The sequence below is a fragment of the Hemicordylus capensis genome, chromosome 8, assembly GCF_027244095.1.
Source record: "Hemicordylus capensis ecotype Gifberg chromosome 8, rHemCap1.1.pri, whole genome shotgun sequence".
In the NCBI taxonomy this organism is placed as follows: Eukaryota; Metazoa; Chordata; class Lepidosauria; order Squamata; family Cordylidae; genus Hemicordylus; species Hemicordylus capensis.
The window spans coordinates 1,692,550-1,719,894 of NC_069664.1; the positions used below are offsets into that span (position 1 = coordinate 1,692,550).

General features: G+C 49.3%; 1 protein-coding gene across 1 annotated transcript in view; it reads left to right on the top strand.

The window, feature by feature from the left end:
• The window catches only part of TACR1 (tachykinin receptor 1), a 43,260-nt gene that overhangs the window by 6,288 nt on the left and 9,627 nt on the right, over positions 1-27,345 (top strand). Inside the window, exon 2 of the mRNA XM_053269932.1 lies at positions 15,764-15,958. Coding sequence (XP_053125907.1) covers positions 15,764-15,958 — 195 coding nt within the window. The remainder of the gene's footprint in view (positions 1-15,763; positions 15,959-27,345) is intronic.

Below are 27,345 nucleotides of genomic sequence, written 5' to 3' on the forward strand. Positions count from 1 at the left end.
CAGGAGCTGCATGGGTCCCAGCAGTGCCTTGGTGGCAATCCCCTCTAGGGAGGCTGCTGGTCAGCCGAAGTTAAGGCTGCAAGTGCACCCTTAAACTGGGTTAACTGCTCATGTGTCAGCACTGGCAGCCGTCGCAAGGGGGATCTCCACAATGCACTGGACACTTGCATTGTGGGATTTCTGGGGGGTGGGACGACGCACCCTGGATGGATCTCCGGGCTGTTTGAGGCAGCAGCAGCTCATCTGGGCAAGTAATCCACATGCCCAGCAACTCTTTGAGATAATCTGCGGGGAAGGTAAGCTGCTTCTGCCTTCCCTGTTGTGAGCCCTCAAGCCTGCTCATGGGCTCGGGAGAAAGGGCTCAGAGTGTCTCACAGAACAATCCAGGAAAAGCCATGCTTGCTTTTTTGATTGATTGATAGGTTGATTAAGTGCCACCAAGTCAGTGTCGACTCTTAGTGACCACCTAGATAGATTCTCTCCAGGATGATCCATCTTCAACTTGGCCATGAAGGTCTCTCAGTGGTGCATTCATTTTTGTCATAATCAGGTCCATCCACCTGGCTGCTGGTTGTCCTCTTCTCTTTCCTTCAACTTTCCCCAGCATTATAGACTTTGCAAGGGAGCTGGATTTTCAGATAATGTGTCCAAAGTATGATAGTTTGAGTGCCTCGAGTGGAAATTCTGGATGGAATTGTTCTGTGATCCATTATTGTCTGTTTACCTGGCTGTCCATGGTATCCTCAGAAGTCTTCTCCAGCACTAAAGTTCAAAAGCGTCAATACTTTTTCTGTCTTGCTTCTTCAAAGTCCAGCTTTCGCATCCACACAGAGTCACGGGAAAAACCATTGTTCAAATGATTCTAATCTTTGTAGGTATAGACATGTCATGGCATCTAAATATCCTTTCCAAGGCCTTCATTGCAGCCCTACCAAGTGCTACTCTGTGGAGTATTTCTTGATTGCTGGATCTTTTACCATTGATGGTCGAGCCTAGAAGGCAGAAGCTATTCACCATTTCAATGCCTTCATTGTCAATTCTGAGGCTGGTTGCTGTACCTGTTTCATTAGTTTAGTCTTCTTGACATTTAGTCATCCCATTTTTTCACTGTGCTCCTTGACTTTCATTACTAGAGCTTGCAGATCATTTGCATTCTCAGCTATCAGAGTGGTGTCATCAGCGTAGCGCAGGTTATTGACGTTTCTTCCTCCAACTTTAAAACCATACTCATCTTCTTCCAATCCAGCTTCTCTCGTGTGAAGAGTATATGTTCAGCATCAGGGGCGTAGCTAGGTGAAAGGGGGCCAGTGTTCACCCTTCTTGGTATAGTGGTTAGAGTGCTGGACTAGGACCGGGGAGACCCGAGTTCAAATCCCCATTCAGCCATGATACTAGCTGGGTGACTCTGGGCCAGTCACTTCTCTCTCAGCCTAACCTACTTCACGGGGTTGTTGTGAAAGAGAAACTGAAGTATGTAGTACACCGCTCTGGGCTCCTTGGAGGAAGAGCGGGATATAAATGTTGTAATAATAATAATAATAATTCTCTCCAGCGGTCCCTTGGAGTTAGAGAGATAATGGAGAAGATGGGGGGCACCACTGGGGTGCTCTCAGGAGCTCAGGGGGGTTCTTTGAACCCATCCACTCAATTATAGCTAAACCTCTGTTCAGCATATAAGTTGAATAAATAAGGAGAAAGTATACATGAATGCTTGTTTGCTTGCTTTGCTTGATTAAGTGCCGTCATGTCGGTGTCGACTCTTAGTAACCACATAGATAGATTCTCTCCAGGATGATCTGTCTTCAACTTGGCCTTTAAGATCTCTCAGTGGGGCATTCATTGCTGTTGTAATGGAGTCCATCCACCTTGCTGCTGGTCGTCCTCTTCTCCTCTTTCCTTCCACTTTCCCCAGCATTATGGACTTCTCAAGGGAGCTGGGTCTTTGCATAATGTGTCCAAAGTATGATAGTTTGAGCCTGGTCCTTTGTGCCTCGAGTGGAAATTCTGGATTCCATTTGTTTGTTTTCCTGGCTGTCCATGATATCCTCAAAAGTCTTCTCCAGCACCAAAGTTCAAAAGTGTAAATGCTTTTTCTGTCTTGCTTCTTCAAAGTCCAGCTTTCACATCCATAGGGTGTCACAGGAAAAACCATGGTCTGAAAGATTCTAATCTTTGTAGGTGTAGTCATGTCATGGCATCTAAATATCCTTTCCAAGGCCTTCATTGCAACCCTACCAAGTGCTAGTCTGTGGCGTATTTCTTGACTGCTAGATCCTTTACTGTTGATAGTTGATCCTAAAAGGCAGAAGCTATGCACCATTTTATTAATTTAGTCTTCTTGACATTTAGTCATCCCATTTTTTCACTGTGCTCCTTGACATTCATTACTAGAGCTTGCAGATCATGCAATTCATTGCAGGCAAGTTTCAGGGGAGCAAGGCCGGAGAGAGGAGTCTGCTACCCTCTCCTGTTGGTGGGCTTCCCATCTGCTATCTGCTATCTGGGAAGAAGACTTCTGTTAAGAACTAGAAGTACTCTTGTGTGGTTGCTTAATGAAAATAGTTTACAGTTTATGTGGATTTTTATTTGTTATAAATAACAGTACTCTGTTGTAGTTGGTTAATGAATACAGTTCACAGTTTTAAACTATGTGGATTTTTATTTGTTATAAACAATAAACATATTCCTGTTGTAATTGCTTAGGGAAACCTGCTTACTATTTTAATCATGTGAATTTTTTATTGAATTTATTAAATACATTGATTTAGAAAATTGCAATTTCGGTTGACTTTTGCACTACTTCACTATAAGTGCCCTCATCTGCAATTTGTTTTGAAAAGGCCCTATAACCTGGGCCACCCCAGCTTTTGTGATTCTGCACCCCCCACCACCACACACACACACACTTTTAGGCTGGCCATGGGGCTGCATCCTCTCCCCTTCCTTGACTCCCCACCCCTTCCCCACCCCACCTCTAGAGCCTCTCATCACCCCTCAAATCTTTTTCACTGTCCTTCTATTCCTGCTGTCTTTAAAACATGCAAAAGTATAAATGCTTAGTTTGTGTTTAGATTTTTAAAGAACGTCAGCATGAGGACACATTCTGTGTGTATGACTTTCCCAAGCAGTGAGAGAGTGATGCAAGTAGGGAATATCTCATTTTCCTCACAACAACCTGTAAAGTTGGGGGGGGGGGCGGGGAGAGAGAGCTCCTCACAGAAACAGATATTCCATGTACAGTATCCCAAGTTTGCTCTGCCCCATTTTATCCTCACAACAATCCTTCAAGGTAGGCTAGGCTGAGAATTAGTGAGAGGCCCAAGATCACCCAGGGAGCTGCTTCATGAGTGAGTGAGGGCTTGAACCTGGGTCTCCCAGTGACCCAGTCCTCCTCATCCCACTACCCAATCACGACACCACATTGGCTTATGGGGCAGTTGGAACCTTCTTTATTTTCTGTTTTACAGGAGGATATACAAATAAATACCTTTGATTTGTATATAAACTTGCAGCTTTCTTTAGCTGATATTTTTTCTTACTGAGTAGCTGCTTGGGTTTAAGGGAATCCTTCGGAGTCATTCCTGTACCTCCAGACACCGCCTCTGCCCCACATTGCTCTCAGTGCTTCAAGAATAGCATAGAGACAAACCCTTTTGGGTCTACCCAGACATTCCCCCAGATACACTCAAAGGATGGAGAAACATGGAACCAATCCTTGAGGCTTTGTCTTCAGCACATACCTGTTACTGCTGGGGCTACCTTTTTCACTTTCAAATTCGCTACAAAGGATCTTTACTCTCTGCTTATGCCCTGGAGGCAGAGGTGCTCTTCACCCTGGACTTTGGTGCGAAGTCCAGGGCCTCCACAGCCTCTGGGGCCCCCCAAATCCTCTTTAGTTTGTCCCAGGTGGTGTGGTTGCCCGGCCAAGCATGATGCTGCTGCTTCAGCCAATCTGATTCCTAGGGGGCTCCTCCAGGCACTGCCCCAGGAAGAAAAAAAATAATGGGTTAAAAATGCACTTCCTGGCTGCTTCAGGGAGTATATTTTTAATACATTCCCCCCTCCTTCCTGGGGGCAGGGCCAGGAGGAGCCCCCTAGGAATCAGATTGGCTGGAGCAGCTTGAGGCTTGGGTAAATACCCAAGCTCGCTAATGTGAAGGAAAGGGAGGGGGTAGACTTCTGTCTTGGTGACCAGGTTCTCCCCTTCCGCCCCCCCGTCACAGCTCCAATGCCCACCAGCCACTACTGTCTGCAGGTCCTGGAAAGCCAGGAGGGCTGGAAGCTTGAATTCTCAACCAGAGTTTGGTGAGTTCAAGAAAAGGAAGCCCGGGCTCTGGCTTCGGAAATTTAGGGCAGGAGAAAGTGGTTAGTAAGAGTTTGTGTTAGAAGTTATATTCCTTTTGTGTGTGTGTTTTGCGTATTCCTGAGACTTTTCTATTATAGTTTACCTACAACATAATTGAAGTAACAAACACTAGGCTCCATACACCTAGGGCTCAGGAAAAGACTCTGTATGTATTTAATGTGCTTTTGCATTGTCCTACATACCTGTCCTTTGCAACTGGGTAACCAAGATTTTAAAAGTGCGCTGCCCAACATCATTTGGGGGTATTTTTGAAGTATTCTGGTAACCTACTGAGTATTTTTATCTGTAACTAAAAGCTGAGTAAGCCTCAAATGGAAGCAGTCTGTAGGACTTGAATAAAACTGGTTTTCCCCCCTTTCCTTTATTTTATTTTACAAGCCTCTCTGAGTTGGGTTTTAACTCTGGAAGAGGGAGTGGCTAAGGGATTGCTCTGGTGCAAACACATCTCCTCAGGCATTCAGCAGCTATCAGTTTTCTTAGCATGTGTAGGCTTGCATGTGGAAGATTTTTTTTAACTTTTCGAATAGCAAAATAAAGAGAGTTTTCTCTGGGATTCCACCCCAAGCCCAGGGGGGTTCAAGCTCTGTCAATAAAGAGGGGAGGTGGTGGCATCCATTTTTGAACGTATGAAATATACAGAAGAGTTTTAGGGGGAGCCTAGCCAAGCAGCTCTGTAGGGATGATTCAACATTTCCTTCCCTCACGTGAGCTTGCTCTGAGACAAAGGCTTTAATCCGCTACAGGCCCCATCCCTTAAGAGGGATGTCTTACAGTGCTCACACATGTAGTCTCCCATTCAAATGCAAACCAGGATGGACTCTGCTCAGCAAAGGGGACAATTCATGCTTGCCACCACAAGACCAGCTCTCCTCCAAGGTACTTACAGTCCAGAGTAATTTTGCTGTAGAGCTGCCTGCTGATTGAAGGCACTCATATGATTGTAACATGTGGGAGCAAGGAAAGCATTCTGATGAAAGATGGAGATCTGTGTTTAGATCTTGTCCTTGGTGGTTTTGCTTTGGGCTCATAGGGAAAGCTGCTTTGCTTGGTCAGTGCCTCTGAAGAATGCCTTGGGTACCCTTGCAGTTTCCTCCTGCTTCTTTTGGATCTTGCCTCTGCCATGAACTTGGTCTCTGGCTTGAGGCAAGCTGCTTCTCACTCAGCCCCATGGCCTGTAATATGGACCGATGGTAGTGACCTCCCTTCCAGGATTATCGTGAAGCACAGTGAGCTAATTCAGTCTGTGAAGTGCTTTGAATAGTCTAAAGTGCTGCATATTTTTGGTTTATTGAGCACATTCCTACCCTTCAAATGCTTATCTCCCCCCAGATTCCCAAAGGGGCTTCGACAAGATGCAAAAGCACCTTGTCGGAACACAAGGGTTCCCACAAGCTACGGAATTCCACACATATCACTTTTCCTAAGAAAACCCACTATCTCCTTCGGACAGCAGCAGGAAGGAGAAGTCTTGGCATTCAGAGTTGACTGCCCCATCGGAAGCAGCGCACATTGTCAGCGCACATAGTCGCTGCCAGCCTGCTTGGTTCTCTTTGATCTCACAGAGCTGGCTGCAAAGGTGACGACCAGCTGGCTGGCGTCTTTGGCACACGGCTCCCATTGGATTAGGCAGCGAGTTTATTTTGGAATAGCTCCTCTTTGCTCTGAGCTGGAAGAGGGAGAATCGAAGCAGAAGGATGAGCAAGTGAGTCATGAGGGGCATTTTGCATGGGAAGGGAAACTGTTCAGTAGAGGCACGATGCACTTTGGGATACATTTTATCCAGCCAAGGCCTCCCCCCTCCATTGTTTTAAGGACTGGGCGGGGGGCGGGGAGCTGTTTGCTGCCCTAATAGTGCCTCTTGAGTGGCTGGAATTGAGCCACCCGTGACTCACCCAGCCTGCAGCACCTCTTAATTAAGAGGCTTAATTTTCCTATTAGGGGATCAGATCAGCCCCAGGTCCATCTGAGTCAGAGCCTTGGTCTGTCTAGCCCAGTGTTGTTTACTCAGACGGACCTGAGACATTCTGCATGTGAAGTGCATGCTCTGCCATGGAGCAGAATTACAAGGCTGCCTTATTCCAAGCCAGAGCATCCATCCATCTGTCTCAGGGCTGTCTACTCTGACTGGCAGCAGCTCTCCAGAGCCTCTTGGCGGAGAACTCGCTGATCTTTTTAAAGCTCGAGATGTCAAGGATTGCACCTGGGGTTTTCTGCATGCAAGGCAGGTGCCTTTCTACTGATTGAAGGCTCTGCTGCTCCCTGTGGATATATCCCAGCAGCAACCTCATTCATTGTCAAGACTCTAGACCCTGCTGCCCCTGCCCAGACCTCCAGGGTTGAATAGAGATGACTGTTCATCAAGCAAGGATGCATCTCGCCAGCTCTCCAGGATTGGTCTGAAGTCTCCAGGAATCGGCATCTTGTGGTAGCAAGCATGAATGGTCCCCTTTGCTAAGCGGGGTCTGCCCTGGTTTGCATATGAATGGGAGATGACATGTGTGAGCACTGGAAGAAATTCCCTTTAGGGGATGGGCCATCTCCCAGTGGGCATGCTTGCATGCAAAAGATCCCAAGTCCACCCTCCACATCTCCAAGAGAGGGCTGGGAGAGACTCCTGCCTGCAACCTTGGAGATGCCGCTGCCAGTCTGGGTAGACGATACTGAGCTAGATGGACCATTGGTCTGACTCCGTATATGGCAGTTTCCTATGACCCTATGTCCCTAATTTGCTTTCAACCATGGAAAGCAATGCTGGGAGATTTTAATGGCTTGATCTTGCTGTGTGTGTGTGTGGGTAACCTCCAAGAATCTGTATCAAGTAGTCCACTCCTACGTTCTGCATGTAGTCAGGAGGGTGAGGTGGTCCTCTGTATTGCCCTGTCTATGCGAAGGGGAATCCTACCACATTGCTGCACCTGATCAGAAACCCAAGAGAGCTGCAGGGACACAATGAGACGTCCCCCCCCCCACTTGGCTGGAGCATCCAGCCAATGGGGCACATCAAGTGGTTGTGCGCATATGATGGCAAGTTCCTTCTTCGCAGTGGTTGTCTTTATCCTTTACTCCGGTGCTGTCTAGGGTTGCCAGGCCCAGTGATTAGATCACTCCTTCAGCCTGCACCTGTTGCTATAGCCTCTAATTCAAAGGTGGGCAAGCCATTTTTAGGATGAGCATGTCTTTAGAATATTTCCATACCTCTTTTCAACCCAAAAGGATTCCCAAAGCAGCAAAAAGGAGTGAGAATTGGCCAACAATGGGCCAAAAGCCCCTCTTTTAAAGCCTTTTTTCTGTGACAGGAGCCATTTTGTGGCTCTGACGAAGCTCCAAACACCCCAAATGACAGCTGGAAATGACCTCTGTGGTCATTTCTGATCATCTCTGACCCGCAGATATGTGAGGTCGACGTGTTTTTTAAAATATCCCCCCCCCCCACGTATCCCGAGGTCGGGTGTCTTTTCCCCAACCGCTGATACGCAAAACTGCAGATAACAAGTCTGTGTGTAACGAGGTCCCCCTGTATACTTGAAGCATTTCCCAACAATGGGGCAGCTTCTGTTTGCACACTGGACCCATGCACCTGGGTCAGGGCTCGAGGCTTCACTGAGGAACAGTCGCTGTGCCTGAGATTCTCTGCTCTTGACTGAAGATGCTGTTGTTGTTGGTTATTAGTTTCAACTACTTGATAGTATGTTAAATAAGCTCAGTGCCTCCCAAAAGTTAAAAGGGAGAGAGAAGTTTCTACCTGAAGGCTCAGAATTTGACCAGCAATGGAAAGAGGAGGGGACACAAACCAAACAGAATATGCTCCATATGGAATGTATAAAGCCCTGCAACTTTAACCACCCCCTCCACCTTTTCTTGTGTTTTTTTAATGTCTAAAAATGAAAGGGAACAATCTTGAGAGAAGAAAACCAGAGCTGTTGGGTGCAAATGCTGAAGAGACAAGACAGATGACCAACATAATGATCCTTGGGGATTCCTTGGTTGTCATTTGGGATTACTGTATTTAAAAGGTTTTGAACAAAAGCAAGCCGTTGAACTTAGAGATCATCTGTCAATGGCAGCCAGGATTTGGGTTGCCCAGAACTCAAAGGTGGATCACGTCGTGTCTGGTGGGAAATGACGTGCTGGCTGCTAGAAATGTGTCTCCAGAGCTCATCTTTCTCATGTGTGTCAGACACAGGAAAAAGAAACATGTGGGAAGTATCAAGTTAGTTGATGGGTGACCCGAGCCTTTTTGTTATTGGACAGATCTGATAAACTCACAGGAACTAGCTGGGCTGAGCTGCTGATGGAACTGATCTCAGCAGCTGTCTAAGGTGCCTGCAGGGTTAAGATAATAGCGGCCCGTTATTGCACATATTCTGATGATAATGCACATATTCTGCCACGCTTACTACATTTTCTTATTTTTGCACCTTGCTTTGTGTTTTTGATGATTACAGCAAACATATTAAGACAAGAAAAGGCTGGACTTGGGGAGCATTTTTAAAGAGGCAGGAGAAGAATCCAGGCAGGCAGGCAGGGAAAGGCAATCTGGGTTGAGCGGAGACGCAGAAGCCAGCCACGAACGGGAGGAAGGTGCCAAGGCAAAGTGTGGAGCAGGCAAGCTGGGCTGTGAGCTCGGCTGGCAAAGGCAGCTCCAGCTTCTGAGCACTGCTGGGGCATTTTGGAAGGGAAGGCGCTGACTAGTCGTGCCCCCCCCGCCCCAGTGAGGTGGACGGAGGCATAAGCCCCTCCAGCCGTGCAAGCAGCCAATAGGACTGAGCTCATCCATACCAGTAATTAAGTGGTGCACAGCTGGTGTGGATTGTGCCACCAGAATGTGCGGCTGTGAGTCTCAGTGCATTTACTCCCGAGTCAGTGCCATGGGGATGGAGGAGACTATTTAGGACCGGGCTTTCCGCATTTAATTGGATTCCTGCTGAGTTATATTGTTCTCCTGATTTTGCCTGCCTGTAAATTTGACTCAGGAGTCAGGCGGCGTAGAAATCCTCCCAATGGGTGGAAAGTCCATCTGCCACATACCACTCGGAGTGGCTTCTTTTGCCGTGCTGTGTGCACACATCCGAAAGCAATGCCTCATTCCACAGCTCACGGCTCTCATGACAAACCGCATGGAAACGGGGGCGGGGGGGGGCTTGCTCCGCTTGCTTTCTCTCTGAGGCTGTTTCTGCAACAACCTCTAGTGAAACGTGTCCCTTTCTGCCACGAAGCGGCCATTCCTCTGAATGTAATAGCAGTTGGCACCTTTTCAAGTTTTCTTGGGCAGGTGCAGAGAACCCGAGATGTTCTTTTACATTTCTGGGGAATCCACTAGCGAGATGCATGTAAAAGATGCCCGCCTCGTTGTTTCCAGGGGCTGGAAGGACACCTGCCATTTCTTGAGAGCTTTGGGACTGGCCACCACCAGATGGCTCCACTCCCTTGTCCCCTCTCTGCTGCTTTGCCTATAGACAGAGGAGGAAAGAGCTAGCAGCAGAGAGAGGCCTGAGTGAGAGTTCTGTCCAAACGGAAGGCCGCCCTGGGTCAGGAGCAGAGCGTGGGGTTTCTCAAGGCCTCGGCATCTCTGTAGTGAAAGGCGGCCTCTCAGCTTTGCAGTGGAAGGCAGGAGGGATCGTGGCCAGCTGAGACCTGGAGTGCCAGTAAGGAGCATCATGGTGGCTGACCCGAGCCTTTTTGCCTGTCCCTGCGAGGAGAGAGCAAGCCTGGCCGCCTTGTCTCGTGCCCCCTTTCAGAACTGACCCAGGCGAGCTTGGAAAGTGGGGCGTGGTGGTGGGGGGGTGGATTTGCCTGCTGCCTCTCCACCTCTCCTCCTGCTTCTTTGCAAGGTGGGCGAGGAGGTGTGCCAGGGCCAAGTCACCCCTGCAGAGCTGCTCCGAAAGTGGGAGCTGCGGGCCTCCAGAGATCCACTGCCTGAGACGGCCATCTCGCTTCACCTCCTGGAAGGGCTGCTCTTGCAGTCTGCTGTCTTGCAGGGTGGGGCAGGCCTCGACCCCTCCCTTGCCCTGGCCTGTTGCTGTTCAGACTGAGCAGGGAGAGCAGCCAGCTAGCCAGCCCCCCAGCCAAGGGAGGAGCTGCAGCTGTGTTGCTCGTAGAAGGCCCCAGGCTTGGTCTCCAGGTGGGTGTCATGATCCCCGAGCCTGACTCCTCCTCCTTCTCCTCCTCATCCTCTTCCTCTGAGATGGACTTGACCACCCCTCATCTGGCACAGGCCCCGCTTCTGCCAAGACATATCCCGAGCCTGGCTGAAGAAGCGGGAAATGAGAGCCCCCGCTCCAAAACTGGGGGGACCTTGTGCTTCTGGAACCACCCCTTCGTCCTGAGGATGCCCCTTTGCCCTCCTCCTCCAGCTCTCAGAGGAAGAAGCCACAGCGGCGGACTGAGGAACAAAGTGCAACCACGACTGCCACACTCCAGACCAGGTGGCATGGCCAGGATTCACTTCCCTTGAAAAGGGTTCCCGTCTGCTGCAGGAACCTTGTTGCCTAAGCTTGTAGCCTGTTCCTTGTCCTGTTCCTGTGGAGACCTGACCTCCCGCCCCTGACCTTGGCTTGATGCAATCTGATTTCCCATCCCTCGGGTGTGGGCCCCACTCCTGGGCTCCTGACCCTGGCTTGTAACCTGACCTCGCCTTCTGCCTGGCTCCCCCTAGGGGGTTCCTTGCACTGCCTGGCCTGGCAAGGCCGAGGTGAGCAGGGCTGCCTGGTTCGCTGGAGAGTTGCTGCCAGTGCTGAGCTGGATGGACCCAAGATTCAGGAGGAGGCAGCAGCTTCCTGAGTTTCTGGCCACAGGAGCACTTCTGTGGTCATGAGGCAAGAAGAGCCACGACCGGAGATAACCTGCTTTGGAGGCATTTCAGCTCGACCGTCTCCGGTGCTGCTCCATTTGGATGTGATTAGCCAAATCATAGCATGGGAAGAGCCCTCTTGGAGGAGCTGCTAAAAGCCCATCCAGCCCAGCCTCCTGTTTCTAACCCCGAAATTTCCTGGAAGTCCAGAACTGGGGCAGCAGCCACCTTCCACGGTTCCTTCCCCTGCCCCCGCCGGCAACCGTTATCCATGGCTTGTGGCGATGCTAGCATGGCGAACAGTCCTTGATAGACCTTTCCTCCTCCAAGGGTGTGCCTACTCTCCTTTTAAAGGCTAGTGGCCATCACCACTCTGGCAGTGAAAAACAACAACGGCACCAGCCATCTCTTTTGCAGAACCATTAAATGAGTCGGAGCCCTCAGGTGGGGGGTTGGCCCTCTCTGCGCCATCCGTTACCCACCAGAGCTCATGGCTTGGTTCGTGGAACTTTCCAGGACCCCGTGGGAGGGATGGTGCCCCACAAATGGGGGTGGCACTTGGTTCCTGTGCTCTTCTTCTTGCCTCCGTGGGGGTGGGTGGGCAGGCAGAACTTTGCTTTCCAGCCTTTCCCTCGACTTCCAGAGGCAACGGACAAGTGTCTTCCTTGCCTGGCATTGCAGTCTTTGGGATTGGGCTCCGATCTGCAGTGTTGCACTCAAAGGAGGATATTTTGTTGTCATGGAAATATCAAGAAAACCGTGATAAAATATTTGAAGGAAAAGTGGTGTCATGAACGTGTGATTCCTTGTTCTTTGACAGGCAATAGCTGGTGTGCTCAGTGCCGGCTTGGCCTTGGGCCCATTTCATCTCGGAGTCCCTGGCAAGGGGAGCTCCAGTGCCCTCATGGCTCCAGAGGGGCTGGTTGGTTGGGTCTGGGCCTGGTTGCCCTACTGGCCAAGGCTGGAGTCGGCCTCTTGTTGCAGCTAAGCAATGCAAAGAATGCCCCCCGCCCCTGCCGTTCCACAACCTGCCATTATTAACCATGCAGTTAAAAGCAGTTAACCATGCAGCGCTGCCCAGTGAACCTCCAGCCTGCAGGCAGCCTGGCTCCCGGGTGGGCCGGGAGAGAGAGGAGCAATCCAAGCTGCCCAGAAGCAGAGGCCGCTGTGCCTCCTTTAGCACCCTGCCGGCTTGTCCGGATGAGCTGCTCCTGCCCAGAGGAAATGAGCTGCCGGACTAGATGGACCTCTGGTCTGATGCAGAGGGGCTCTGATGGATGGGACGGACTCCTCGGTGCCCCCTGATGGGCCAGGAGGGTCCGCCTGGGTGCAAGGTTAGTGCCTGGCTCGACCTGCAGCTCTGTCTTCCAACAACCGGCTTTCTCAGAGGAGTGAAAAGGGAGCCAGAATTTGACCCTCATGATGCCTGCTTGCAGCCCTGCCTGACACAGTACTTTCCCTCAAAGCTTCAGGTCTGGATGCAGAAACGTTCCCAGGAATCCACCTCATGGCAGGTCTGCAAGTTGGGAATATAGAGCAGGAAAGTACTTTTTGGACTGTGTGCATGCTGCGAGATTTATTACTAGATTGTCAAGTGTCCTCGGGATAATTCCAGAGACGCATTGTCTGAAGTTTGGAAAACAATGGACCATTAGCAGGCTGAATTAGCTGTGAGCCGCTGATAAGGGGTCGAAGCTGAGTGGGTTCTTGGCAGTGGTTTGTGCGCATGTGTGTGTGTGTGTGTTTGTGGGCAGCCCCTCCCTTCCCCCCTCCCCAGCAACCAGCTGACTCGGCGTACATGAGAACCGGATTGGGCACCTTCCTTGGGCCAGGCAAACCTTAACTCCTGCCAAAAGACTCAGAGTCACTCTTGGTTAGCATATGCGAAGCCCACATTTGGAGCCCACTGCCCAGTTTCCTCCAAAATGTTCTCTGGGCTCGTCGTTTTCAACACTTGTGCTCTTAGCCTTCCTTCAGGAGAGTTATGACTCTGGTCATTTAATTGTGGTGACTTTTGTAGCTTTTTGTAGCACTTTCACTGCTGCCGCCACTGCTGCTGCTGTAGCACCAGTGGCGTATCTAGGGAAAATAGTGCTTAGGGCAAGCAATGAAATTGCACCCCCTGTCCAAACATCTGACACCCATCTTTCAGATAACTTTACCATAATATCAGCTGAAAAATACAAGTCAAGCTTGTTAATCTTTTAATATTTCAAAAACTATTTCGCAGTGGACGTAGCCAGACCAAAAAATGCTGGAAAACTACAAATTTCAGTATGATGGGGCTCATGAAATACCCAAATACTATGTGGAGGTGTACTTGGAAAACTAAAAAGAAGTGCCTGTCTAATTCTCTACTATGCATTGTAGCATCACTATTACATAAGTTTTAAAAATAAATGGAGAATTTGATCTTTCCCAGATACTCTGAAAATAATTAAAGGATATGCAGAGTAAACTGTGTCACTGCTTGAAATATATTCTAGTATTTCAGAAAGACAGTTAAAATGAGAGAAAGAGACCAAGAAACTCCCAGTGGGCCTTAATATTAAGGATTTCACACTGATTCAAAGACAAACTCACCATTAATAGCCATATTAGCAAGACATCACATTTAACTCAATTATCACAAGAAGCAAAGTAAGAGCAAATGAATACTATCCTAGCTCATAAGCTTCAGCTCATTATTCACAAGCCCTAATTCTCTGTACATAGTGCCAAAACTGAATATGTGTACAGTGATTTATATTATATTGAATTAAAAATAATACCTGTAGTCCCTTCGGGGGGCTTTCTAAAGGCTGTGGGGGGGGGTCTGCAAAGGTCCCCCCTCTGCCCACTGGCTTCTAGGGCCTTGCAGGGACCATTTTAGCATGTGTCATGGCCATTAATTTTATTTAATGGCTGCTAAAAACAAAATGGCCACCGTGCATGCTCAAATGGCCTCTGTGAGGCCTGGCCTGGCCTAGGGCCTCACAGAGGCCATTTGAGCATGTGTGGTGGCCACTGTGTTTTCAGGGGGCATTTTTTGAAAATACAATTAATTTTATAAAATGGCGCCCCCCTTCAAGTGGCGCCCAGGGCACGTGCCCTGCCTGCCCCACCCTAGATACACCCCTGTGTAGCAGTTCTGTCCTAACAGGGCAAAGCCATCCCAACCACTCTGGTGATGCCAACGGGATCTTTGCCCCCACAGCACCTTCACTGCACCAGTAATCAGGATGGGGAAGGGAACGAGGGGAAGAACTGGTTGGAGTGCAGCATTGCCAAGAAGGAGGCAATCAGGGGCATAACTATAATAGGGCAAGAGGAGACAGTTATCTGGCCCCCCCCCTGCCTTGGGGGCCCCCCCAGAGGCAAGTCACATGACTGATTCCTCCAGCCACGCACCCGCCCAGACTTCCCTCAGTCGTATTCATCCTCTGAAATTGATGTGAGTGTTAAGACCTGGAGCTACCAGAACAGCAGGTCTTTCTCTAGGACCATTACATGACTTGCATCGTCCACAAGGGAGGGGGGCATTTTTAAATCTTGTCTCTGGGCCCACTCCAACCTTGATACGCCTCTGGAGGCAATACCGATACTGATTTTAGGGTTTGCATGCAGAAGGCACTCCCAGAATCCCCACCTGCAATGGTTTAAGCTTGGGGATTATGAGAGTTGTCGTGAACAACATGTAGGAGTCCCTGTTAGAGGGAACACTGGTGTGGGGGAGGTTTCAGGAGGCCAGAAATGAAAAAGTGCCCTCCTTCCTTTTGCAAGCCCCAAACAGCCCTACAAGCTCATGCTGCAGGCTCCCTGGACAGGAACATTCCTATGGGGGATACACTGCAGCGTTTTGCTCCAGGTCCATGTGTGTCTGTGTCATCTACGTGGACAGCGGAGGACCCACTTCCTGCAGGCAAACGCTGCAAGAAGAGGAAAAGTTGAGTTGTTTTCCTCCTACCCTGTGGAGGCATATGTGAGATTTTCATATAATAGAAATCAAATAGCTGGTTTTGGGGGGAAAGAGAATTAAAGCCTCCAGGTGAAATCTCCCCCCACATAATTATATCTTTGGAGGCCAGGCTTTTAAATGGGTTTAGCAGCCAGCTGTTTCCATTGTGATCTGCACAGCTGACATGCTGGTGTGTTTTGACTATATTGTTATATATATATATATTACATACAGAGGGAGAGAGAAGCCGGATTTTCCATGTCTTCCCCTAACCCTGTTTCAGACATTTAACCCCGTGGTGATTCTTTCCATGGACTTGGCACTTGCTCTGTTGCACAGAAGCTCCCTGCAAAACACGAGGAGTGCCCTCGGTCCTTATGCACAAGCACAAACCCGTGTGGGAGCAGGGGGCAGGGGGGCATCTTCCATTCTTACACTGCTGTGCAGTTCTTCAGGGAGGGGGAGAGAGAGTAATGGTCAGTGCTGTGATCTGGCCCTGAGTCTGCCCACCCCCAAGAACTGGTGCCCTAGGTCTGCCAGGTGGATGGGCTGACCCTGGTCTGAAATCCTAGCTAGCACAACACCTCGCCAGTCAGGAGGTCGACCCTTATGCTGTAGTGCTCTCTTTTTAATCTCTCTCTCTCTCTCTCTCTCTCTCTCTCTCTCCCAGGTACATGGCCATCATCCGCCCACTGCAACCGAGGCTCTCTGCCACAGCCACCAAAGTGGTCATCTGTGTCATCTGGTTACTGGCACTCTTGTTATCATTCCCACAAGGTTACTTTTCAAAGACAGTAACGATGCCAGGCCGGGTGGTTTGTCTAGTAGAGTGGCCAGAAAACTCGACCCACGCCTTTGAAATCTCGTGAGTTTTCTCTTTCTCTGAGATAACGTCGAGCTTGGGGGCGGGGAGGGGAATTTGCACTGTGGCCCCAATCCAGCAGTCCGGCTCCAGAGAAGACCTGGCTGTGATGATGCAAGAGCCCTGCTACTTCAGCCCAACAATGACGCACCGTGAGGGAGCTCGTGAGGTGCAACTGTGTTGGGCTCACCACCTCCTTCTCCTGCTCTTTGCTGGCTGGGAGATTGTATGCCTGCTGCTGAATCTGTTTCTTCCGAATGGAAGGTAGGATGAGAGTAAAACATCAGAGTAGCTGGTGGCACTCAGGTAAAAAGGTAAAGTGTGCCGTCAAGTCAGTTTTGACCCCTGGCGCCCACAGAGCCCTGTGGCTGTCTTTGCTAGAATACAGGACGGGTTGACCATTGCCTCCTCCCATGCAGTATGAGATGATGCCTTTCAGCATCTTCCTATATCGCTGCTGCCCAATATAGTAGCAGCGGAGATTTGAGCCTGGCAACCTTCTGCTTGTTAGTCAAGCATTTTCCCGCTGTGGCGGTAGGATCCTGTTAACCAGCTCCTTACACCACACTGAAATCTGCGATTCCATATATTGCTGGGCAGATGAATTTGTCATTCTGTCAATATGTGCACTTATGAACCAATAGGGTTATTGACTTTGGGGGTGCAAGTTCCTTTTGTCTTGTCTAAGGAATAACTGTATATGTATCTGTGTCTCAGCAGATCCGTGACTCTTTCTAGAAGTCCAGGTTAGAAATACGCAAGGGAAATTGCTACCTGAGATGGCTGCTTTGGGGTGATATGCTGGCAGTGTGGGGTATTCTTCCATATAGAAGCCGTTTGTCCTAACAAGCCGGGGGGTGGGGGTGCCAAAGGAGGTATAACCATCTCTGCTTCCCAGCAGCAGCTCAGGATGCTCCTCTCTCTCCCCCACCCACAGTGCTGCTTGCAGGCTGGTATTCATCAGGTAGAGCTATGCAGTTAACTACATAGCTGCACCTGATGAATGGCCAGCCTGCAGGAAGCATAGCTCTTGCATGGGGTGGGGGAGAGAGGAGCAACCCGAGCTACCTCTTTTGACACACACACACACACACACACACACACACACACACACACACCCTCGGCTCATTAGGACCAGCTGCTCCTGGGTGCAGTAATTTGCTTGGAGAAATGTCCTGGGCTGGCCCGGCTAATGGGGACTCCTTGGGCCGCCTTGCCCATCAGCTTTGGCCAGGGTAGCTGAAGGAGTGAGACATGGGATGAGAGCTGGTCTTGTTGGTCATTAATTGCTTTCTTTGCTAAGCGGGGGCCACCCTAGTTTGCACTGGCATGGGAGACTACATATTTGAGCACTGTATTCCCCTGAGGGGATGGGGCCGCTCTGGGAAGAGCACTTACATGCTTGCCTGCACAATGTTCCAAGTTCCAGAGCTCCTGCCTGCAAATTTGGAGAAGCTGCTGCTAGTCTGTGTAGACAATCCTGAGCGAGATGGACCAAGAGTCTGACTCAGTAGGAGGCAGCTTCCTCTGTTCCTATGATTGGTTTCTTGTCCTCATGACCAGAGTGTTCCTTTCTTTGACATCAGCAAATCATCAGCCTAGATTTGCTCCCCACCCCCACCCCCTGCCCGACTCATTCCTTCATGTTTTCACCTAGCTCAGAGAAATTGGCTTCTTTCCTGGGCAGCCAATTTATTAAGCTCATCATCCGTCTTTCCATGCTTGGCAAATGTTCTCATAAGCAACCTGATTATTGGCATCAGTTTAGCTGTTTTAGTGACGTCCATTCATTGGATTTTAGATGTCAGTTTTTCATAAATGGATTTCAGACATCCCTGTGAATATTGGATGCTTTCTAAGGTTCTGTTTTCTGAATTATTCTATCCCTTTGGTTTGCAGCAGTCAAAACTGACACACATAAATGAACGCCGGGGACAGGTTGAAGGTGAGGGGGAGAAAGCTTAAGTGGAGTCAGCGTGGTGTAGTGGTTAGAGTGCTGGACTAGGACCGGGGAGACCCGAGTTCAAATCCCCATTCAGCCATAATACTAGCTGGGTGACTCTGGGTCAGTCACTTCTCTCTGAGCCTAACCTACTTCACAGGGTTGTTGTGAAAGAGAAACTCAAGTATGTAGTACACCGCTCTGGGCTCCTTGGAGGAAGAGTGCAATATAAATGTAAAAATAATAATAATAGTAATCAGGGCCAGTGTCATTGGCTAGAGACCAAGGCAGGGAGCAGTGTCCATCCCTGAGACGACTCCCTCTGTACTCATGTGGTGATGAAGCCACTCTGTGGGGGCCCACTCAGGCAGAAGGCAACCTATGGAGAGCAGTTCACCAGGGAGGGACCCCCTGAAAGATGCCAGTTCACTGAGAAGCTGAAGGAGTGGCATTCAGTCACTAATTCATGTAACGACCAGTAATTGGGGGAGAGAGATGGTCTTGTGGTGGAGCATGCATTGTCTCCTTTGCCTCTGGATGGGTGACTAGGGTGTGAGCATTGCAAGCTATTCCTCTTAGGAGTGGGACCCTCACTCCGTGAAAGAGCATCCACCAGCTTGCACACGGAAGGTCCCAGGTTCACTCCCTGGCAGCACCTCCAGGAGAGGGTCCTGCCTGAAGCCTTGGAGAGCCGCTATCAGTCAGTGTGAGCCAGGGGCTCCTAACCTGGGCTACTCCAGAAGTTGCAAATACATTGTCACCGGGAATTATGGGAGTTGTAGTTCATCGACATCTGGAATGCCACCAGTTGGGAACCCGGTTGGGAACCCGGGTGTAATCAGTGCTGTGCTGGATGGACCAAGGTTCTGAGCCAGGATAAAGCAGCTTCCTTGAACAGAGACAGTTTTTCCTCATTGCTACAAGCAGTACCAGTTCTGCCCATGCAAGAAGTGTGTGCACTGAAGGATAACCATAGAGAGCTTTGCACACGGCCCATTGCTGGAACCAGTGGAGAACTTGTCACTACTGCCTGTGAGGTCACTGCAGACAAAGAGGTCCCCGAGGACTGGCAGAAGCTGTACAGAAGCTGTACCTTATTTAAATCATAGACAAAAAGATGTTTGTGGACATCAGCCAAGAAGGACAGCAATGAAAATGTGACCTGTGAAGACAGGCTTCAAGGCTTTTTATAGAGAGTTTGAATTGCCACATAGATAGTAACTCTTCAGACGGGAGTAGCAGCCCTTTTCTGTGCTCCCCAGCACAGAATGATGAATGCAACAAATTAGGTGATAAATGCAACAAATTAGGCCTCAGCTGAAATGGCCAGCTCAGTTGTGGCATTTGCAGCTGGTGCAGTGGGGCGGAAGAGCCTTTCAGCTGTTCTGGGGGCTGAAAGAGGAGGGATGAAATAGGGGTCTTATTGGCCCCTTAACAGCCCCCCTCCCCCAATCTGAGCCAGGACTTCCCCAGCTCAAATCCACCCTCCCACCCGCCGGAATTCAGCTCAGCCCTACCACAAATAGAGTATGTGGCATTCCTTCACCCACTCATGGCATTGGCAGCCATTGCGGTTTCGAGTTGCAGAAACTTGGGGGCGGCATCATGCCAGGAGCTGCTGCTATGTGTGTATCTGAAAGAAAAGAGCCCCATGCAAGCGATGAGGCCTGCCTCATACGACAGCCTCTGCAAACTGTGAAGGCAGTTCTGGAGGCTGAGTGGTCTACCCTGTTCTGGTGCAAAATCACACTTGGAGACTCGTGACAAACAGCTCAGAACCCACAATTCTATTGATGGGAAGCTTTCAATAGTATATTTTTGAAAGTCCTCTATATTACAGGACATTGTCTCCTAATCTAGGAAAGTGCATTTTACATCTGACTAACATGATTAGGAGAATTACGCAGTGTAGTCCCATCAAAATCAAAAGGACAAAGCCAGGCATTACCTAACATTTAAGTAACATTTCCTCAGTGTGTGAGCCAATGCTTGTACTTAGTACTGCTGGACTAGATGTGATGTGAAAGGCACACAGAGTGTTTCCTGGTGTTTGTTTGTTTTTTATTATTATTAAAAGCTTTGCTGCAGCCAAGAGGACTCCAGACTGGACCAGAGTAGAGCTGGAGCAAAGGGGTGCTTCATCCTTCCAGTCTGATCAAAATCTCCCCACTGGCTGTGATCTGGAGTTGCGTAGGGGGGAGGTCCTCACCTCCCTGGCCATTATTGCCTCGCAAAAGTCCTGTGTGCACATGGAGACGGGATTTGCCGAATCAGGACTATGGCCTCCAATCTTGTCTGTAGATCATATCCTGTTTACAAGAGAACATGGTACCTACACAAATGCCTTTTTTATCTTCCTTTTTCAGAACCTGGTAGGGATACAGAGAAATCCCACAGTGCTAATCTCTACTGTGCGCTTACATCACCTGGTGCAAACGCCCATGTTGCATGCCAAGGGAACACTGCCAGCTTTCCCACTCTCCTCAGGAAACGGGAAAGCTCTGCAAAGGAATGCGGCCAAGAACAATGAGCTAGTTTTTGCTTGGGAGGCCTTCTGGCTATGGAGGGCAGTGGTGATGAAGATAGGAACAACGGGAGCTTATGGAATGGGCGCTGGGCCCTTCAGCATTTAGGGGGCCCGATACTTCACTCCGTCTCTTCCCACCCATTCTACCTTCTCCCATTTTCCTCAGTCTGCCTCTCACAAAGTGCTTCTACACACTGGAGAACCTAAACAGCATTTCTAAATCAAGCTGCACAGTGTTGGCTCTCCAGCCGTTTTTGGACTACAACTCCCATCATTCCCAGCCACAGTGACCAGTAGCCAGGGATTATGGGAGATATAGCCCAGCAACATCTGCAGGAGGGCCAAAGTTGTGCAGCTCTGCCCTAAACAAATGAGGGGCACAATTTTGGCAGAAGCATCTTGCCATCGGCTCCCTGATACTTTCTGCAGTCCATGAACTTGTAAGCCTCCAGGTCCCTCAGACTGGGGATTCTGGCAGGAGGACCAAAATGCCTTATTCTGCATCACTATGGTAGCTGGCCAGAGGAGGGAGCTCTTGGCCTGTTCAGTATTGCTCGGCAGCGCCACCACTACAGCGGGTTGGAAGGTGGTAGTGCAGCAACAAGCTGAATTGGAGTGAGGTGGCACAGGGTGCCAGGAGGGTCCCACCGGCTCCTAGAAAGTTGCTACATCTGACACAGAGTACTGTGTCCTTAAATACCTGTTTCCCAGATCCTTCCCTAGGGAAGAGGCAGTGGGAAGACACCTTGCCTAGGCAGCAGCCTTAAAAGCTGACTGTTTACTCCCAGGAGTGGCCAGAGCCACATTCTGTTTATGTGGCCATATTCAGCTCCTGTGATCTTGCTCAGGGCAAACAAGGGTTCAGACTCCTGGCTGTTTGGTAGTGCTCCTGACTCTTTACCTTTGCAGAGAGTTCGGTTCAGCCCACAGCAAGATAATATGCCAGCTCTGAACATGGAAGTTCTGGGTAGCCATCATGTCTAATAACTAGTGATAGCCCTCTCTTTCCCTATGTCTTTGTCTAATCCCTTTTAAAGCCATCCAAGCTAGCGGCCGTTCCTGTATCTTGTGGCAGTGAATTCTAGAAGTCGTCTGTGCACCATTTGATATATTACTTCTTTTTGTCTGCCCTGAACCCACTACCAATCCATTTTATGGGGCCATATACCAAGTTCTAGGGTGATGGAAGTTTGTCCAAAATTCCAGCCTTTCCACACCACCACTGGCTCTCCACCACTAGATATGCTGGGCAACATCCAGATTAATTAGTCATGACTAAGCACCATTGCAATCCATGTGATGCGTTAATCACGATTAATCAAGTCTGGATGTTGTTCAGCAAGGATGACCCACACAGCCGCTTCTGGCTGTTGCCAGCCATTGGGCTTCCAGACATTCCAGAGCTGATCTGGAGGCTCCATCTCGGCTTCTGTCAAGTGCGACCCTTTTCTGTTCTCTCAGGCCAGTTTTTGACAGATGCGTCATTGGAAGATTTGAGGGCCCTGTGCACAGACGCATTCCTCACTCCTCTTGGGTTTATCGTCTGAGGAGATGCTTGAGTTCTGCTTTCTTTTCTCTGACACTTTTTATGTTAACTAGAGTTATTCTGTCCCCAGAAGGGATCGGGGAACAAAGCCGCGTCAGGGAGATCCTTTCCAAAATGGAAAAAATTGTTCAGAGACGGCAGAATAAAAATGATGAGAGAGGTGGAGGGAGGAATGAGATGACGGCCAAAGGAAGAAAGGAGAGATGCACAGAGCAGATGACGGGAACGAATAACATGTAGGGTGCTTGGCATCTGCATAGCGCTTCTGAGTGATTGTTCTAATTTTTACAACAACTTTGTAAAGTAAATATTATTATGTAGAGAAGAGTCTACATTTGGATGTTAAATCCAGAATGTAGAGAGGGCTGGTGGCTAAAAGCTAGGGAAGTGCTGGTTTCACAGTGGCCAGGGTCATACAAAAGCTCCAATTTAGGCTTAATGTGGATTACTGACATTAGCCTAATTGTGTGAACCTGAGTCAAGGTGGTTTTGGGCCTGAGAATAATCCAAGATTCCCACCTTGATGTGAGTAAACGCAATCATGAAAATTTTGGTAACTCACATTAAACCTAGATCTGAATGATTATGTGAAGTAGGCCATTAAGTGTACATAGATGCTCCTTGAACAACTTGGGACTTGTGAAGCTGAGAAAAGTGTAACTTCTTGGTGCTGTGAAAAAATACGATGGTACCCAGAAACTAGTTTCTATTTAAGATAGAAATTTTCTGTATAAGATTAGAAGCTGGCAGCTAAGAACTGGCTGGTTATTTCAAATCTATGGGTGAGTTCACACGGCCACAGGAATTGTGGTTGAATTCTGGTTACCCATGTTGGAATGATTATGTGAACCTATGCAACACCAGCAATTTTGGTTCTATCCAAGGATGAAAACCAGCATTGACCATCTAGGATCCAGAAGGTGACAGAACTCAGGATGCTCCAAACTAAGATCCCCTGATCATGTGAAACCTGTTACTTATCCTAATTGTCTGCATGTGACATGGCCTCACCATGGACTGTGCCCACTGTGCCTTTGGGGCCAATGGGATTTGGGCTGGTGATGTCATTAAAGGCCCATGTGCAGTTTGAAACCCAGCCAAATCAATAACTTTCCCTTCCCTAGCAGAAGTTGGACTGTAAACATTCTGCCACTTTTGTTGCTTGGGCAATTGGAATGTTCATCAACATCCTGCACTCACCCACCAGCTTAGTCAATTAGTGTCAGAGGCTTCACTGCTAGAATCCTGGTTCTTAGCATAGCAAGAAATACAGGGGCCCCCAGAATACAACAGAGGGGCTCTTTCCAACTCTACAGTCAGTGGGAAGCTTGGTGATGACTCTATTTCCACACTGCACTTCATATAACGATATACTCCTCTTTACAGTCAGACAACGCCACTATCTCCACAGACAAGACTGTAAGTACATCCCATTTGGTTGACGTTTGATTTCACACAGCAGTGGCTTGTCCTAAGGAACCAGGGGAGCGCTAAAGGACGCAGCCCCTTGGAGCCCCCAGCTCCTTAGGATGAACCACTACTGGTATCACAACATCCTCTCCTTGTATTTAAGCTAAGGAGGGTTTTGACTTGAAAAATCTGCATTTGTTCTCCCTTGGTGGATGTTCCCCCCTTCCTGATTATAACACACTCCATTGGGGAAGAAGAGAGGGAGCCCAAAGACACCTCCCTTTCCACAGAAAGGTTGCTGCATGCTGAACCGCCACGTCGCACGCTTCCAGCGATCACCTCGTTGGCACACACTCCTGCCAGCTTGTTGCTTTATTCATGAGTGCATAGCTGAGCTTAATTAAGGCAATGGGTTTTCCAGAGCGGAGCAGGTTATTAGCTGCAGACTTCAGCCTCCACTTGGATGCCGAGTGCACAGCTAATATGTGTTCTCAGACCGGAAGCCTTAATCAGCACATCAGTGTCCCAATTAGGTTTTGCATTCATACATCGGCCATGAAAGGCTGCGGGTGGCCTGAGCGGCCGCCATCCTTGACCTTGTCCTCTGATCAAGCTGGGGAAGAAGAAACACGTGTGTGTGAGTCCCAGTGGGGCCATGCCCTGAATATGCCCCCATGACCCTCTCCTTTATCTTTCTAGAAAGGTTTGCTCGGGTGGCCTGGTTTGCTCCATCTCTGGGTGAGCCATGGAAATCAAACATCACAGACAGAACTCCCATAATGCCTGGCATTGCTCCCCCCCACCCCGCACCTGGGGGCTTTCAGTGGAGTCACTTCACACACTCAGCTGGGAGCCATCAAGTGTTGCATAACCACAGAATGAGAAACCAAGAACAAGGAGGGGGCTGCTGCCTGGTGCTATGGTGGGGGCTGGCTTGAGCTAAAGGAGCAGAGCTGGTCTTGTGGTAGCCCGCATGAATAGTCCTCTTTGCTAAGCAGGGTTCACCCTGGCTTGCATTTGGATGAGAGACGACATGTCAGCACTGTCAGAGAGTCCCCTGAGGGGATGGGTCAGTGGCAGAGCATCTGCCTGGCATGCAGAAGGACCCAGGATGTGAGCTAGAAGGACCAAGGGTCTGACTGGTTCAGAGGCAGATGCCTAAGTTCCTGGGAGTGGGGTGACCCCTGGGGTTTGAGTGGGGTTCAGACCGGCACTTTTCTTTGCCCAAAGGTGTGTGTGTGTGTGAATGAGATCGGTACTGCGTGCTGCTGTGCTCTCAAGCTCTTGAATGCTAGCATGGATCGTGCCACAGGGAAGAGTCGTACTGATCTCTGTGGCACTCTCGGTGCAATGGTTTTCAGGTGGGAGCCTTGAGACAAGCCACGGCCCTTTTCGCCAGGCTTCCTAGTGATGGCCTTTGGCTGTGTGATATTTATCATTCCCCCTGACATTTGATGAGAGATCTCTCACCAAGTAAACGAATGAATACAGGCCATGGACTCTGCATTGGAAAGGCCAGATCCTTTGGCAGAGTAAGTCAGGGTCTGTCAAGTAAGTCGGGGGCAGAATGTCTCGGGCCAACCCTGCTTCCACCCTGCTAGGGGGTTCCTCCCCTCTGCATCAGTGACCTGCCTGCAGGTGTCACTATAAAGTAGCTCCCTTTCTGTCTCGCCTTTCTGCTTCTGTTATTTAGTGGCTGCTTTTTCAAAACATCGCTTCCCTGTTTTTCATGCTGAAGTTTAATCTATCCCAATTTTGTTAGCGGGTCCAATGTTTTCAGCATGAGAAGCAAAGGCCTCCATGGTTTCCAGCGTGCTCCAATTAAGCTGTTTTTCTTCCCCTTTTCATCTGCAAAATGAAATCACACATCCCATTTGATGTAAAGTTTGCCGTTTTTTGAATGCCAAGCAATGTAGTTAAATGAGGATTTGGTGTTTTACTCTCTGCACTTTGACAAGCTCAGGACCTATCTGCCCTTTAAAAAAAAAAAAAAGCCCTGAACTGAATCACCCTTTTGGTATATTTGCCCTGATTTGTAATCATTTATGATTTCGGTTCCATTTCAGTGAGGAGAACCTGCTTTATTACTAGGGCAGTTGCTGTGGGGTTTTGTATGGAAGTGGATTCCAGTGCAATCAGGTTTTTGTGGAATGGTGAGGGTAATGACATGGCTGGTAGCTTGAAACTGCAGTCACATTTCAGCATTCTCTGCCGTCACCTTTTTTGTGATGGGCCACCAGCAAATAAGGTCGAAGCTTACTCACGACAGGCCTGATCCCCACATTGCTTGAGTTTCCCCATTTCTCCAAGATCCCTGGCCTGCACCCAGACCAGTGTGAGGAATATCCATGCCAGACTGGTTCTTGTCCTAGTGGAAGATGCTGACGTGTTGCACAGCTCATTGGGTGACACCTTGCATAACACCACACTGAGAAACTTTGCAGATCTTCCACAAATTTGCTGCAAGATTTGCTGCAAAATTCTGAGGAGCACCATCACTTTACATAGATCCGTGGAGTCCTGAAGTGTCCACAGCTTATCTTGTTGTGCAAGCACAGCCACTGTCCCTCTTTGGACTTGTGGGGGAGCTTTGTTGCAATGTGGCCAGTGGTAGTTCCTTGGAATTGCTGTTCTTCAAGTTGATGCCTCCTCCACAGGTCTTGGGGGTGTGTGGATGGTAGTTGCATTGCATCTCTGGTGGACGTGCATGTAGATGCACACTCAGGGACACTAATGCAGAGAGCTGCAGCTTGACTTGTAGCCAGCACCGCACATCAGGAGCCCATGGGGTGAACATCAGGAGCCCATGAGGTGAACTGCTTTGGTTACCAAGCGCAATGGCGGCTCTACTGAGACCAGTCACTACTGTTGGTGTGGGGCATGCTAGAATGCAGGAAGACTTCCGATCCCAGCTCTGGACGTCATGCTGCCACTCATGTGGGCATGCGGTGGAGGCCAAGATGGCAGCCGCTTGTCTGCAGGGAAAGACAAGTGAACTCTTGCCTTCCTTCCAGTCCTCCTGAGCACATGGCTGAGGCCGTGTGCACAACCTCTGTGTATGGCATCCCACACACTCCATTCAACATCTGGGCACTGCTCTTGGTGCTGGCACCTGTTGAGGTCAGGCAGGCAGCTCCTAGGAGCAGGCCTCTTTCTGTGGTGACTCCAACACTGTGGAACCTCCTGCCACTGGAAACCTGTTTGGTGCCCCCACTCCTCTCCCTCCTGGCTCTTTTGCAGGGCATTTGGTATGGACTGAGGACAGCGGCTGTATATTTATGCTTGCCATGCATACCATATTTATTTAATTCATTCATTCATTCAATTTCTATACCGCCCTTCCAAAAATGGCTCAGGGCAGTTTACATAGAGAAATAATAAATAAATAAGATGGATCCCTGTCCCCAAAGGACTCCCAATCTAAAAAGAAACATAAGACAGACACCAGCAACAGTCACTGGAGGTACTGTACGGGGGTGGATAGGGCCAGTTACTCTCCCCCTGCTAAATAAAGAGAATCACCATGTTAAAAGGTGCCTCTTTGCCAAGTTAGCAGGGGTTTGAGTTTGGCAGCTGCTACTTTGGTGCAAATTGGTCCAGGCATTACAAAGTTGATAAGGGCGCGCGCACACACACACACACACACACACACACACACACACACACACACGGGCTCAGACACACAGACACAGAAAGCTGGGTGATCTCATAAGCTTACTTTCCTTAAGGAAAGTAGGCTAACAACAAGAACTGGAAAACAGGGTGGGGAAAACCAGGCTTGATGCTACAGCAGCAGCAACTCTACAAGAAAGACACCACTGATTACAGCGCCCTCGGCTTGGGCTTCTCTTCCATAGAAAGGGGTGAATTGGAAGCTGGTTCTTGAGAAGCAAAGTGGTGAAGCACTTCCTAATCATGCTAGTTCTGCTATTATCGCTGCATACAGGCTCACGAGGAACTTTTAA